We start from the raw sequence: 17182 nt of genomic DNA, 5'->3' as shown, positions 1-17182 counted from the left end.
AACTGTCGTCAAATTCTATGCTTAAGGCAGGAGTACATCTGATGCAAGGCGGTAAATTTTTCGTGCCAAAATAATAGAATTACAGTAAATACTTATAAAAATCCGCGGTATTCGAAAACTTTTGAGCGGTAGTGTTTATTTTCGATGAATTGAAGACTGAATTGCAAACAAAAACTTTTTTTTAATTCGTTTTCTTAATTGCACACCGTATTTTGTATTTTTCACTCATTTTTATCTTACGTACTATTTCAGTTCAACAATAATAATAATAATAATAATAATAATAATAATAATAATAATAATAATAATAATAATAATAATAATAATAAATGTACTACTACTACTACTTCTTTTTTACAGGGTAACGGTTTAAAATATAATTCACATGAAACATTTGAACACATTCCAAATAAGTAAAGTGAATCAGTAACAAAAACACAAGTATAATCGAGTCTTTTATTTTTCCGTAAAAACAAAATGTCTATGTACAAAAGTGGATTCTCAATTATTATATTGTTGTCCATTATCCCGTTACCTTGATATAAATTATTAATAAGGTCGTGCATACGCTCTTGTTATTTTGACATCATCAACTGGTTTGTCGTTACTATCAGTTTCAACTAGACCTATCCTCTTAACAACATTCATCCCTGAATACACACGACCTGAAAGGAAAAACAAACAAATCAACCGTAAAATACATTATTTTGGAAAATTGAAAACAAGTACTTCTCAATATATATATATATATATATATATATATATATATATATATATATATATATTTTACATCATCATAATAAATTAGGTGCTGAGACACACACACACTCGAATTTCTAATCAGTGATTGAGGTAGCAAGCCTACGATTATATACTAGAGAAGACTTTAAACGTTCTTTCCCCGATTATGATTAGGATGTGCTAAGGATCCGTCTCTTCACTCACATCTATGGAAAAATCCGTGAATATCAAGCGCATACAAATTTGATAATTTGACGGAAAATAAGTTTTTCAATTTAGTAATGAGCTTACTATCATTGCGGAAATGTTTCCTGTAAACGTTCCTTTGACTTTTGATGGAAGTAGAAATCTGAAGGTGTCATGTCAAATAAATACGGTGGATGGGACAACGGTTCATTGCCACAACGATAAACCAACGTGTTTGTTTCTCCAACATCTGTTCTGGTGCACTGGCAACTTTTAACAACACACATTTTGATAGAAAGCCTCGTCTTTATTTATATATGGGGTGCATTATTTATCTTTAAATCCCCTTATAACTTTCAAACTAATAAATAAAAAGCATTGCAGTTTCGTATACTGTTTGACGGTTTCGTATACTCATTCAAATATCCACAATAGGATACTGTTTAACATACTCTGCGATACCATTTGATGAAAAGTGTTGGCAACCCGACATTGTTCTATTTTTTTTAAACAGCATTATGTCACGTTATTAGAACCATCAAATCTACTAATTAAACGAAACTTATTATTTAATACTACAAACTAAAAACGTTATAGTAACACAAAAATCAACCAGTTGACCATTGCCAGAACGTGCTTTTTAAAGCTTAATAGGAAACGTGCTTTTATCATTCTTAGGTCGGTCGCTGGACAGTCGTTGAAGCTGACATTACTGAAGACTTTTCCACCTTCTCTTGTATTTGTATTTGTATTTGCATTTATTTTCATCCTTTTTCATACAAATTGTTCACAACGTGAACGTATGAGTTGGACACGTCATAAGGACACTGAATGTGTACATATGTATAGATTTAAATCTACATGCAATATTAAAATAGTGTGAATTTATGTAAAAAGAAGAGGTACAATTTTTCATTATTCTAATTTACATACATCGATATAAAACAACATAACAGTTAATAAAACCTTACATTATAGATATACAAAATATATATACTTTAAACATTATTTACTACAGGCGAGATATTTTTCTACAGAATAGAAACAGTGCTCGAGTAGGTAGGACTTGACTGCATTATTGAAACCAGATGTTTTGTTTTTTAAAGTGGAAGGAAGCTTGTTATAAATATTCACTGCCATAGGAAATGTACTATTCTTATGTACTTTTAAACGTGAGGACTGTACATGAAGGTCAGACGCTTGTCTTGTATTATGCATATGAATATCTGAGTTCAACCGGAAGCTGCTTGTATCTATCTGTATATCTTTTCTTACAAATTTTAGAAGTTCATATATATATATAAACATGGAAGAGGTAAGATTTCAAGAAATTTAAATAGAGGTTTACAAGAAGTTCGAGGTTTACTTCCGGTCATAAACCTTAAAGCTCTCTTTTGTAAAACGAATGTGGAATTTAGCAGTGTAGTAGATCCCCAGAATATAATACCATATTTCAATTTAGAATGGAAAAGTCTAAAATAAGTTGTGAGCAGAACATGTTGACTGACACTATTTCGTAAAAGCTTTAACAGGTAACAGGTTTGAGCCAATTTACTAGATAATTTTTGAATGTGAATTTTCCAATCTAATGTATCTGACACCCAAAGACCAAGAAATTTGATATCCGAGACGTAATTCAACGTTTTGCCGTTAATTGTTACACAAGGGCGTTTTCTTATCTCGTTTTTTGCTACGTGAAAACACATGCACGAAGACTTTGTTGTGTTTAGTGCGGCCTAACACAGTAAATGAACTCATACTTCAAAATACTTATAGTATCTTATATAACTATAATTTAAAGGATGTTTTGCAAAAAATCGTAAATGTATTGCAAATACTTCTTTTTTTGTCGCAGATTTGAACTGACTATGGCGGAGCACATTGTGACTTTTACCAAATGTGAGAAAAGACTGGTCTCAAAGAATATGGGAGCGAGGAAAATTTTTGATGAATTGACATAGATATGTGTACGGCGAATAACTGCCCTTCCTTTAACACAATGAAATCGTAGGTAGCAGAGTTCAGGAGAAGCACCGAAGATGAGAAGAGATTATCGTGGAAACTGGCTCGTGTGCACCACATGATCCTTGCAGACAGGCGAACTGGTCTTTCACATACTGCAGAAACCCTAGGGATCAATGTGGAGCGTGAGCATTAAATCATACATCAAGAACTCGGTATGAAAATTCATCGGCAAAGTGGATGCCCAAACTCCTCACAGCTGATCAGAACTGGACAAGACGCAACTGTGCACAGAGTGTGTTGAGCCGTTTTTCAGTGAGTGCTTCCAACTTCATTAACAAAATTGTTACTGTTGATGGAACACAATTAGTAGGTTACCAAGGCCGAAAAAAGCTGCTGGATGTCATTTTTTTGAGATTGTGAGGGGGTAATACTAAGCGAATATCTGCAAAGGGCACTACATCGAATGCTGAAAGATATGTGAACCTGCTGGCAGAAAAAAAATTGCATAACGCATTGCAGGAAAACTGTCCAAACGCATCGCCTTCTTGCAAAACAATGCTCCCTACCACAAAGCAGTCATCGCAATGCACAAACTGTTCGATATCATTAACCATCCCCTATTCTCCAGATCTTGCCATATCAGATCTTCTCTCAAAACTTAAGATGCACCTGAAAGGAAATGAATTTAGAGACGCTAATGACGTCATAACAGCTGCAGAGGCATGGTTTGCAGCACAAGACAACATGTTTTATCATGGGAGAGAATTGTATTACAACAGATTTCAGATGAGAAGCGGCATGGCCTTGAGTTGGCTTTAGGCGGCGTCCAATTGGCTTTGAGCGGTGTTGACAATTCGCGACAAGCAGTTCTGCACGCTGACTTCTCGCGCTACTGCGAATCTTGACAATAGCAGAGGCGCTTATTAGAAATATTGTATTAGCACATTAACTGCTCACTTTACGAAGTAGAGAAAAGAATTACGAACACATACGTGAAAACTACATCTTTTTATGACAACTGGTTGTCATGATACACGCTTTGAAAGGTTTCCATATAAAACAATTAGTTAAACGAGCGTTGAGTCCCGTCTAATTTCCTGTGGATTTTTCTTCGATTTGGAAATGGAAATCAACTTTTATTAAAGGATAATCAGGGGTGTAACCAACAGGTTGTTCTAGGGGAACATTACTTTCAGGGGGAGGAAAGCTTTTCACACATTAAAAACAGAACAAATGACCTCTTTCAGAATATGAAAGCATTTTAACTCACCATGTATACAATACACATATTATGTTTTCTCGATGCTACCTTAACAAAAGACGGATTTTGACAGTACTGAAGTTGAAAAGCGGATTGTAAGAGATAAATCAATAAGCTATTCATAAGAAAACAAATGCTGTTTCTAGCAGTCTGTTTATCTGACTTTGTGTTAATGTAGATTAAAATACTAAAGGGGAAAAAAATTCGAAAAAATATCAACTCAGATACTATTATGCAATAATATAGTAGTGAGTTCACACGGTGAGCATCCAGTTAGGGAAATAAGAATATAAAGCATATAATTAATGTTAGTTATTTTAATTAGGCAAGGGCGTAGATCCTGGGGGACGGAGGGGGCCAGGGCCCCCCAAAACTCATATGGGCCCCCCTAATATTATTTGTAAATTTGCAATATTAGGCATAATTTGAATGCAATTTGTCTTAAAATCATCATATATGCTTTCTGCATCTGAATGCACCCCCCGCCAATTTACAGAGAAATCAGCGTCCTTGTAATTAGGTACAGAAACTGTATTGATGATGTTTTCTTTTTTCTTTTTTTAAAAATCGTATTTTATTATAAACGTTCCTAATTTGCATTAACTATTAAATAAGTTTACTAAACATATACTAGATGAACCTCATTTCGGGGCTGGAAATCGTTTGGAAAGTCAAGGCCCTCTTTTCCCCCGTTTCTACACCCTTGAGAATAGTAAGCGATCGAATTAAATAACAAGCCTCTGCAATTTGATTCATATATATATATATATATATATATATATATATATTCGATTTCCGGCGGGAGCTCATGTGGAAGAACAGAAGGTATGGGACATTCGTAATATTGTTTTGAAATTGCCTTCATGCAAGATTCTTCCTTATTCGACAGAAGAAACGCAGTGTGATTTTTTTTTTTCTTCGTTTCAATACCTTACGTATGTGTGGCCAATTACGTGCTCCTTCTTTACTCCTCTAGCAGGGATGCAAAAGCACCAGGCGTCTGAGTGGTGTCATAACTTATTGTAACCCAAAACAAACTCGACCATATCGTGTTGCTTACGAATCAGATGGATTGTTGTTGTGAGACCTACATCAAGTATAAGAGTATGTTATTATAGGAACAGACATGGAAGCAAAGGAGCTGATTGTGTGTGTGTAGGAATTCATCAGTGTCTAGGTTGCTTTCTTTTGTGGTAGTTCATTTGTTCTCCAAAATTATAGTTGACAATGTCTTTAAGGAAACCGAGTACAAGTGCGGAATTTTCTTTAAAAAAAAAAAAGTGCTACGAAGTGAAGCTCGAAGAATTATTTTTTGTGTTTACAATTTTTGGAACTCATAATAAAAAATTTACAAGAGTCAGATTCAGACAATGGCGAAATATTAATTGACATAGACAATAGTGAAAGTAGTGTTGAAGACGAACGTTTAGCAGTTCCACTGGAATAAGTTAATAGGTATGTTATTCAGTTGCTATATATACTTCTAGGATACACAGCCAAAATCTTTGACTTTGCTGGAATAGTATATTTACATTGTGAATAATGTTGCCAATGTATGTGTAATAATCTCAACTAGAGGAAGAGCGAGAAGGGAAAGGGGAGTCCGAAATCCGGCAACACCGCGCGGAATATCGCACAGCATTAGCTACTGCCCGTGATGCTTTACATCTGAAAAACACAATACGTGCGTCACCCTACAAAGCAACTAAGTTGAATAAAATGCTATCACTGTGTATCTGGCGTCATGTTAGTGTTGTAGTAGTTATAGTCTCGACTAGTAATAGTATCGTTGTTGTAAACAATAACTTCATAAGAAAAAATTTATCTCCCTTTTACATCTTAGTTCCAATGGTGTTCCTAAGAAATACAGGGTGTTTCAAAATGAACATCAGGGTTTGAGGGCTTTGCAGTATTTACTAAATTTAATATACAATTATAAATAATGCATAAAAAATAAAAGAGAAACTCAAATAGTTTTGCTACAAGTATTTAACCCTTTTAAGTTTTTTCGGTCGTTTTCGACTGATATTGTAGTGTCTTAAAGATTCGATTAAAACAGAACCAAGAATGCTATTTAGTTCCGGTTTTTTTAAATTTTCCAAGAGAGGAGGTATTCAAGAAAGCCTTGGAAGGGTCTATATGCTTCCGAGCGTCAGAACATAGGGGAGTATGACGTCATCAATTTACAAATTCCCTTTTTTTTTAGGGAGGTCTAACTTCAACATTTTTGGTGAGCTTCTCTTTAACACTAGAATCCTAATATTTTCCATAAACAATCAGTGGACCCATTAGTTTTATGAGAATTTTTTCGGATCTCTTCGTCAACATAGAAGGGGGGTTCAGAGGGACAAACTGGTAAAAAAGGGATATTTTTTGACAAAAAATCCCACTTTCGCGATTCTTGCTCCACTCGGCTACATGATAGAGCCATTTGAGTGGTACTTTCTGAAAGCCTACTCGATTCTGAAGAGAACGACGTATGAATCATCATCGCACGATAATTAGGGACGTGTCAGGAAATTTTTGAAGTTTGTATAGTATCCTTGGGAAGTTTCGGAAATATTCGCAGAAGAGTAAAATATCATGAATTTTTCCCGTCCTTAGTATTGAAGATAGGAAATTGGTATTTGGCACAAGTAATTAGTATACTACGTAGTATTTTTGAAAGTAATTTCCATATCTCTATGTTTACCCAGGGCCGCACCAGAGGAACCCGAAACGGGAAAAAAGGGATTTTTAAGCAAAAATCCCTATTTTACTCAATTTTTCCCTCCTTAGGGACGTCCGAGGGACATGAGGGTAATACAATCTGGAAGCCTACTCTATTCTGAAGAGAATGGCGTATGAATCGTGATCCTACGATAATTAGGGACGTGTCAAGAAATTTTTGAAATTTATATAGGGTATTCTGGGACATTCTGGGAATATTCGCAGAAGAGTAAAATATTTTTCCCGTCCTTAGTGTTGAAGATAGGAGATTGGTATTTGGCACAAGCAATTAGTACACTACGTAGTAGTTTTGAAAGTGATTTCTGGATCTCTATGTTTACCCAGGGCCGCGCCAAAGGGCTCCAAACCGGGAAAAAAGGAATTTTTTCAACAAAAATCCCTATTTTCCTCGATTTTTCCCTCCTTAGGGATGTCCGAGGGACATGCGGGTGATACCATCTGAAAGGCTACTCCATTCTGAACAAAACGACGTATGAACCATAATTTTACGATCATTAGGGACGTGTCAGAATTTTTTTAAAATTTGTAGGGTGCATTGTAGGGAATTTTTGGGCGTTTTTTTATGCTCTCTCAACATGGGTAAAAAATTTTCCCGCCATTACTATTCAAGACAGGAAATTCGAATTTGTAACAAGTAATTAGTACACTACGTAGTATTTTTCCAAATTTTTGGAGGTTTGTGCGCAGACCCGGTAGAGCCTCAGGGGGCCCCAAACTTTGAAGAAGTTTTTTTGGGCAAAAAATCCCGATTTTCCCTCAAATAATTCCCTTCTGGTACATCATAGGGACATGTAAGTGGTACCATTTGAAAGGCTGTTCCATTCTGAGAAAAACGAGATATGAACCATGATCCTAGGGTAAATAGGAATGACACTGTCGCTGCTTATCTGAGACTCAAGAAAAACGCCGAAAAAGGCAAGAATTTAAAAGGGTTAATGTGAGCACCATTCGTCACACGGCACACATCGAGTCGATCGGCGAGAAAAGCCCATAAACTTTCCGCTGGGATATGGCACACAACACATTCCATGTAAAAGAGTGTCGTTGCAAGTGTACATCTCGTGCGGATTTGCTGACCCACAGATGCGAAGATTATGAGTGTTTACATCACCACTTAGGTAACGTCGATTTATCACTGAAAATGACACGATCCAGAAAATCTTCATCGTCATGCAGTAACATTTTATTTGCAAAATTGACACGTAGACCATAGTCGGTAGGGTTTAGAGCTTGCAGTAACTGCGAACGATAAGGACGTAATGGTAAGTGTATCCTTATAATAATGTACACAGATGGTTGCACTGAAACTACAGATTTAGTCTTTGCAAAATGTAAAACACAAAAGCTTTCTGCACACTAGTCGCCGTCTTTGCTACTAGCGCTTTCTAACGGCAGATAGAGGAAACAGTGGATGCGCATGCGTGCGTAAAAAACTGTGAGTTGTTCTTTCACTTGATGTATTATTTATAATTGTAAGTTAATTGTAATAAATATTACAAAGTTTCAAAATCCTAATGTTCATTTTGAAACACCTGCATCGCTTCAAATTATGTCCTATATTTATGTCTTGTATGTACACTCATGTTCAAAATGATTGTCGCATATCTATACCTGTCTTCTTGTAAGAATATAATTTGATAATGATTTTGCAGGGTACTTTTGATACTATGTGTATAATCTGGAAATGTATATTTGTGGAAAATTTCATAGGAAAATAATTATAAATACGAAAATTAGAATGAGTAAAACAAAATGGACAAGAAAGTTTTATTTTCGTTTTATTGTTCTTATTTACTGCTCTTTTGACATGAAATTTGCCACATACATGTCTATGCCGAATATACACATAACAACATTATAAGAAGTACAGGAGAATCCGTTATCAAATTATATTCCTACAACATGTTTATAGACATGCGACAATAATTTTGGACATGAGTGTACATATCATCAGGGCCGACCCTGGGCAATTTGAGGCCCCGTGCAATGGCATAATTTGCCGTCTCTCCCCTTCTCCAGAACAAATCTTAAAAGTCACGATTTTAAGTATGCTACTCCAACATGAACAACGAAGGGGAGGGAAAATGCACTCGCACTCAGAAAGGCTTAAATACTACAAATACAATCTCGTTGTGCCTGTTTTTTCTTTAACCCTTTATTATTTCATTTGTAACCATATGGATACATAGTTTTCGTAGTTTTCTTTTACTTTAACGAAACGTTTAATTGACGTTATTGCACATTGTGTCCATTTGGACACAGTTCCTGCTGATGTTTGGAGAGTGTGTCGCTTTTCAAAAGTGTAGCCAGCAGAAGCACGCTATACAAGGAATCGCAGTACGTGGTGTATCATGTACGAACTTAGGTTTGTGCATTATAGGGTTAGATAATAGTCTATTATGTTAGTGAAAGATTAAGCAATCACACGTGAAACATGGTAACCCTTTTTATAGAATTCAATATCGAGCTTCAATCACAATCAGTAGCGTATTTACGATTTTGTTTCGGGGAGGGCTTTGCCTGAAAATGTGAAAATTCTGCAAGATATTTCATATACTTTACTATCAATTTGCAATTCCAGTCAACTAGTTCTTTTATCTTTATGTTTTGATTTTCCTTCTACATCTAAAAAAAAAAAAAGGAAAAAAGTTGTTTCCACCTTTAATGATAAGGAACTCATCTGTGACAAAGACAAGACCAACTTTAATATCAGAAATGTGATAACTAACTAAATGGAACAGGTGTTCCAGAATTTAGTTCTTGTATTTGACAACAATCAAGCAATTTATGCTGGGATTTATTTGACCATTTAGCACTGTCCATGTAACCTTAAACTAATGCGACCTAAACATAATTTATGAATGTAGTATTCAAATAGAAGGTCAGCTTTGTAAACTTAACTACCATCATCATGAAGTCTGTTTCCAACAAGAGAGTTTATTTTAAATAATATACTTATAGGCACGTAGCCAGGATTCCGTAATTGGAGGGGATGACATGAAATACCGTGGTTATCACACCAGGGGCTTGATCATTCTAAACTATTTTACTGGCAACATATATTTGTTCGTTTAGCCAGGATTTCGTAATTGGGGGACGTGACATTAAATACTGTGGTTATCACACCAGGGGCTCGACCAATCTAAACTATTTTACTGGCAACATATATTGGTTTATTAGAACAATGAAATGAGGATATGTTAGTAAGTATTTTAATAAAAAACTATGAAAAAATCTCTAGTTAAAGGAGATAAAAAAAAGTATTGAAAATATTTTACAATATCTACGTTCCTTCATTTGTTCTTTCAAATAGAACAATTTTCCTTTCATTATGATCTCAACTGTTATAAAAATTACATATCAAATAATGTCTTGTAAAATATTTTAGAATATCTGCGTTACTTTCTCTGTCGAATCAATTATTAACAGAACTTTCTTTCCACATAACTTTTTTGTTTTCATTATTTCGTCAACTACTGTCTGTTCCAAATGACAGGTTAAAGGAGCAATAGAAAACTGTTTCTGAAATAACATGTTTCATACTGCAGAGAAGCGATGACCAAAAATTATGATAAAAACGTCCATGCTATTACAGAACTACATTATGTTTTCGAAATCTTGAAATTTCCCTGACTAGTAGCAAAAATTCTGAGAATTCCGTAACTTTTCTAGAAATTTCAAATTCCCTGACTTTTAAAGGATATCCTACTCATTCGCCATTATGTACTGCAAGCAATTTGGCTAATGCGTTCCTCGTAAGGATGGAGTGGACGCTGATTCATCTTTCTCGTTTCTTTTTGTTTCATTCTCCTTTCATTTATTTCAATCCTGCCCCCCCTCCCCCTTGGCTACGTGCCTGATACTTATGACAGATTTTGTCGCCCCGTGCAAATGCACATGTTGCACTATGGTAGAGCTAGCCCTGTATATCATATATCTAGTCGACAAATTACTTACGTGTGATATTTAGAAAAATATTAGTAGGCAAACTAGTATTAATTTTTACCTTTAGGCAAGTAATTTGCATTTTATACTTTACGTGATATTTTCGTAGTTATTAAAGGCCTACTTTTATCGATGTATTTATACCAAAGTTTCATTTATACTTTCATTTCTTAGTTGATATTGGTGAAACACTACTGAAACCCGGGTTATTAGTAGGTATGCTGCTCTTACATATTGTAATATATTTGTTCCGTATCAGTATTGTTGAAGTGAAAAGAATAAATTGATGGTTGGTCTGGCAACACTAGTTCACAGAAGACAAATGGCGGAGTTACAAGAGAGACATAGTTTGTGTTGCTGTTAATGCTTCCTGTGTTCCATATAATATTTTGTAGAGGTTTTCTTTATAGCATATATTACGTAAAATATATTGAACATCATACACTGCTATTTTCTCACTGCATCAAACACGCTCTGCGATCTTAAATGGTATAAAAGGTTATGGGCCCAGACCCATATAAGAGACTGAAATTGTAAAATTAAAAGCTTGCAATAAAACGCAGTGGTGGCTTAAAAGGGACACAGAAAAGGAAGTTTTGGTTGTAAGGAAAAGGAGGAAGCAGAAGTATTGATCTTTTTATCCAGAGCATCAGATAAGAAGATTCAGTGTGAAGAGAAACTTCGAATTCTTCTAGTGAATCTGTGCCGGACATTTCCTCTCGTGAGTGTAAAAGCAGCAACATGGCCGAACTCAAAGTGAAAATTGATAAACTCAGTGGACCCGAAACATGGAATAAATGGAAGTGGGAACTCAAAATGATGTTTACCCAATACAATTTAACGAAATATATAGACGGTACGTGTCCTTGTCCTGAACTGAAAAGTGATAGTAGTGCAATTGAAAAACAAAGGCACGCGGAATGGTGTCGAGAAAATGCAAAAGCAGCTTCGTTAATTGCGAGTTCATTAACACCACAAGTGGCGAACTATGTTTTAACTTACACTAATGCAAAAGACATCTGGGACAAGCTACTCAGTGTTTACGAACAATCAAGTGTTCAAAGATTAAGTCTTCTGATGTCAGAATTTTTCAACATTAGGCGGGAACCGCATGTTTCAATTGCCGCCTATGCAGCCAAAGTTGAAAAGCTGTTTGCAGATATGAATACCGAGTTGCGCGCGCGAGGTTCACATGATATTCCGGTTGAGTTGTTACACAGACAGTTGCTATCAACGGTGGGATCGGAATTTCAAGAATTTATAAATGTGTGGGAGGCCATGGACGAAACTAAACGAACCACACAGTGTTTAGTGGAAAAACTTTGCACTATAGAAAAACGTTTACAAAGTAATGATGCAAATTCGGACTTAAGTGCTTTTTCAGCCAGAACTCAGAACGGAACTAAAAATACCCGGAAAGTGAAACCGGTATCGAATGCAAATTCGGTAGAAAACCATGGAAAATCAAGAAAGGACCAAATACAGTGTTATAAATGTGGAATGTACGGGCATTATAAGTCTCAGTGTTTAAGTAAGAAAAACGTTAAATTCAAAAGTGATTCGAAATCTAGTGATTCACCTCAAGCAAGCACAGCAGTGAATAAAAGTTCAGCATTTACTGTTTCAAGTGAGTGCAGTACAGACGATTTTATTTGTGATTCAGGTGCTAGTTGGCATATGACGAATAATAAACATTATTTTGTCACATACACTCCTTTTGAAAACCCTATACCAGTTACGGTAGCAGACAATAAGAAAATATCAGCATTAGGATCTGGTCGCATTAACATCAAAGCGTATGTGAATGGAAAATGGACAGATGCTCATATGAATAATGTATGGTATGTACCAGCATTGGCAAGAAACTTGTTCTCAATGCACAGCGCAGTAAAACATAAAAATAGCGTCTGTATTAAATATGACAGTGTTATCATTCGTAAGAACAATGAAATCGTAGCAACGGGTAAGTGGAAATCCGAAGCTTACATAATGAACTTCCGTGTCGTGAAGCCAGCAATCCCAGCAGTTGTAAATGTTGCAACTTTCGAAAATAGCTTGCAATTATGGTATGAGAGACTAGGACACCAAAATAAACGTCATGTCAAGGAAATACTCCAAAGTATGAATATACCTGTAAAGTGGTCAGAGGAAGAAGACTTGTGATGGTTGCGCGTTAGGAAAATCACATAGAAAGTCATATAAATCTACGGTTGACAGACCAAACGTAGTCGGCGAAGTGATAAACGCTGATGTAAATGGACCTATGTCTCAGTTGTCGTGCAATGGTGAAAGGTACTTTGTGTGTTTTAAAGACGATTTCAGTAAATTTAGAAGAATTTTCTAAATTAAACACAAAAGTGAGGTCAGTAAATGCCTTAAAATATTTCTGAAAGAAGCAGAAAACGCAGGTCACAAAGTTAAATTCTTGCGTTGTGATGGTGGAACAGAATTTAATAACAGTGAAGTGAGAAATACAGTTCAAGATAAAGGTATTTCGCTTGTCATATCTTCACCGTATTCACCCGAGCAGAACGACAGTACAGAGAGAGAAAATCGGTCTATTGTTGAACTTGCCAGATCAATGTTATCGTATAGCGGATTGAGTAAAATGCTATGGCCCCAAGCCTGTGATACGGCTGTTTACTTGTTGAATTACACAGGTTCAACACCTATCGCAGGAAAATTACCAAGTGAGTTGTGGAATAATACTAAGTTACATAGCTTAAAACATCTAAAAGTGTTCGGAATAAAATGTTTTGTTCACATTCCGAAACAATTTCGCAAGAAATTTGACAATAAAATTGTCTTTGGTTATATGGTCGGATATTTGAACCGGTACGATGGATATCAAGTATATGTGCCTTCTTTAAATAAAGTGATAAAATCCCATGACGTGTTGTTTAAAGCAGAGCAGCTGAGTGATGTAGAACGCGTGGGGAAAGAAACACAACACGCTAACTTCCCAGAAGTACAGATGCCACTTAAGGAGGAAGACGAAGAGAAGCCAATCTCCAGTGCGAGTGACCTTGAAGGCGAAGTTGTACGTGACAGCAACGTGTGTACACAAAGTGAAGGCCAGGCAAATGAACCAACAGACAATACGTCATATCAGCGAATTCAAAGAGAAAAGAAACAGCCCAGTTGGATGACAAGTGGTGATTTTTTATTGGTGTTGCATATCCTGCATTAAGTACCGCTGATGATCCTGTTACTTATGAGCAAGCGATTAATTCGAAAAATAAATCTGAATGGATTTCAGCTATGAAAGAAGAGATAGATGCCCTTAATGAAAATAAAACGTGGGATTTAGTTAAACGTCCTAACAATGTGAAAATAATTGATAATCGGTGGGTTTTTCGCACAAAGCTAAATGATGATGGGACAGTAGCTCGTTTTCGTGCAAGACTTGATGCAAGGGGTCATGTTCAAGAAAAAGGTATTGATTTCGATGAAACATTTAGTCCAGTGGTGCGTTATGAAACTGTAAGAACTCTCTTCGCGGTTGCAGCTAAAGAAAATTTGCTTGTTTACAATTTTGATGTAAAGACTGCGTTCTTATATGGTGACACTGAAGACGAGGTTTACATGTCGCAGCCAAAAGGTTTTGAAGACGGTACTGACAAAGTGTGTAAACTAAATCGTAGCTTGTACGGTTTAAAACAGGCCCCAAGATGCTGGAATAAAAAATTTACGGATTTTTTAAAGAAACAAGGATTATTAGTGAGCACATCTGACCCGTGTTTGTTTATTCGAAACAAAAGTGGACGAAAGTTATTTGTTACTTTGTTCGTAGATGATGGACTAATTGTAGGTTCAGATAAAGAAGAAATTGAAACGTTTTTAAACGAATTACAGAAGAATTTTAAAATCACAGCCGGTATTACAAACTCCTATTTAGGAATACAAATCGAAAGAAGAGATGAAGGAATTTTTATTCACCAATCAGCGTACATAAGAAGAATTCTCCAACGTTTCAAGATGGAAGAAGCAAATCCCGTTGGTATACCGTGTGATCGCAATCAAGCTGGTGATAGTAAACTTTTGGAAAACCCAACCAAATATAGAGAAGTCTTACGTTCTCTAATGTATTTGATGGTGACTACCCGACCTGATATAGCATTTTCAGTTTCAAAAGCTGCTAGAGTGATGCAAAAACCCATCGAAGCGGATTGGAAAGCAATAAAGAAGATTTTACGATATCTAAAGGGAACATTGAACTATGGCATTTTATACAAAAGAAGCAATGAGAAAGATAAAACTCTGTATGGATACAGTGATGCTGATTACGCAGGTGATGTTAAAAGCAGAAGATCTACCAGTGGCGTACTGATTATTTTTGCTGGTGCAGCAATTTCGTGGAAAAGCAAGCTTCAATCAACTGTAGCACTATCAACAACTGAAGCTGAATTTGTAGCCTCATCAGAGACAGCAAAAGAAATTTTGTGGTTATCAAGATTATTAAGTGAGTTAAGAGCAATCAGAAAAGATGATATACCTGTAATTAGAGTGGATAACGTTAGTGCCGTAAAACTCGCAAAAAATCCCGAATTTCATAAGCGAAGCAAGCACATTGAAATGAAACAGTGTTTTGTGCGTCAGTGTTGTGAAGAAAAGAAAGTGCAACTGTTATATATTGAATCTGAAAAGCAAATTGCTGATATATTAACAAAACCGCTTGAAAAGTCCAGATTTATCATACTCCGTCAGACTATGGGTGTTTGTATGTAAAATATATATATATATATATATATATATATATATATATATATATATATATATATATTCTTTCGGAGGAAGTGTTGAAGTGAAAAGAATAAATTGATGGTTGGTTTGGCAACACTAGTTCACAGAGGACAAATGGCGGAGTTACAAGAGAGAGACAGTTTGTGTTGCTGTTAATGCTTCCTGTGTTCTATATAATATTTTGTAGAGGTTTTCTTTATAGCATATATTACGTAAAATATATTGAACATCATACACTGCTATTTTTTCACTGCATCAAACACGCTCTGCGATCTTAAATGGTATAAAAAGTATCTAGCGTTTAGTTTATGTTGCATTTTATGGTAATTACCTACATAAAAATACTTCATACTTAAATAGACGTTAGACACATACACAAATGTCTATTTGAAAGAGAAACGAAATACAGAAAAAACTAGGCAATGTTCTTTTTTTAAAAAAAAACGTACATTTCTGAAAAAATATGAACTTTTTTTTCTATTTACAACTCAAATATACACTGCTAAAAAGGGTAAATTGAAAAACCTTCACATTCATCCCTCGCAAGAGCAATGACCATATACAGGGTATTAATAGTTAGTAAGTTCATTTATTTTTATTGGTACTACTTTTTATGGTTGAAACTCCTTTGGAAGAGAGTTCCTCGCCCCAAAATTCTTAGGGGGAGGGGGAACTAAAAACATCCAACTTTTTCCCCTACCCTTCCGTTGTGGGACCACCAACGTCGACTAAATGGAAAGTTTCATCCCTTCTGAAGAGATAGACACCTAAGTCATCTTTCTACGTTAATTAGGAGTCGAGCTACGGAGGTTTAAACTGCTTGTTCAGCCTTGAGCCGTTGGTCCTAAAAAGGTTTACGAATTAAAGTACACATAAAGTACGTAGTATTTGAAGGGAATTTTAGAGGCTATTTATTTTAACTTCTGAGTTATCGACATTTTTTCTTCTCTAGATCATTTCATTTTTAGTCATCCGTGTTTCATTTCTTAGAGCTTAGTACTCTAGCTTCTATCACATAAGTTAAACTTATGTTTTTCAATATATTCTTCAGAGCGTACTTCCACATTTCTGTTATACTGTAGTTTTGCAATGATTTAGCAATAATCTTCCGAATACCATTTTATACAAAGATCAGTAGCGGATTTAGAAAAGTATTTGAGGAGGGATTTCTCTGATCAATGTTTGTTTTTTCTAAAAATTCATAATTTTTATTTGAGAGGAGATTGACGTTTATGAGTACAGGCATAACTAATATTTCGTTTGTTTTAGAAATTCCGTAATTTCGGGAACAGGGTTCAGTCTGAAAGACACTCTCCACCCTATTCCCCTTCGTAAATCAGTCACTGCTGGTAATTGGTAATAACAACGATTTAACAAAGGAAGTCGGCCAGGACTCACAGTACATGCAGTATTCAAGGACATTAAGACAAATTTTTGCCAGAATGGTCGAATGCGGGATTGAATCCCAATTTCCCGATAGAAGCGCAAAAGCTCCCCACTGACTCATGTTTGTTGTGCAATTGTGCTTGACTTCTTTTTTTCTTTCTCTTTCTTTCTTTCTTTTCTTTTCCTTCTGAGGGAGTTCCGTAAAATGTTGAATTCCTCTTGTTA

The 17182-nt window shown here is 35.5% G+C and overlaps 1 protein-coding gene across 3 annotated transcripts in view; it reads right to left on the bottom strand.

Moving 5' to 3' along the window:
* Positions 1–442: 442 nt before the first annotated feature.
* Positions 443–17182, bottom strand: part of Cypl (peptidyl-prolyl cis-trans isomerase-like 1 Cypl) — a 54853-nt gene continuing 38113 nt past the window's right edge. For all 3 annotated transcript variants that reach the window (XM_081729598.1, XM_081729600.1, XM_081729599.1), the window contains one exon: positions 443–665. In XM_081729598.1, the coding sequence (XP_081585724.1) occupies positions 550–665 (116 nt within the window). In that variant the 3' untranslated portion in view covers positions 443–549. The remainder of the gene's footprint in view (positions 666–17182) is intronic.

This window comes from Thermobia domestica, chromosome 10, assembly GCF_964235325.1.
Source record: "Thermobia domestica chromosome 10, izTheDome1.hap1.1, whole genome shotgun sequence".
Taxonomy (NCBI): Eukaryota; Metazoa; Arthropoda; class Insecta; order Zygentoma; family Lepismatidae; genus Thermobia; species Thermobia domestica.
The sequence above is the reverse complement of the archived record's forward strand: the minus strand, read 5'-3'. Positions and strand labels throughout refer to the sequence as shown.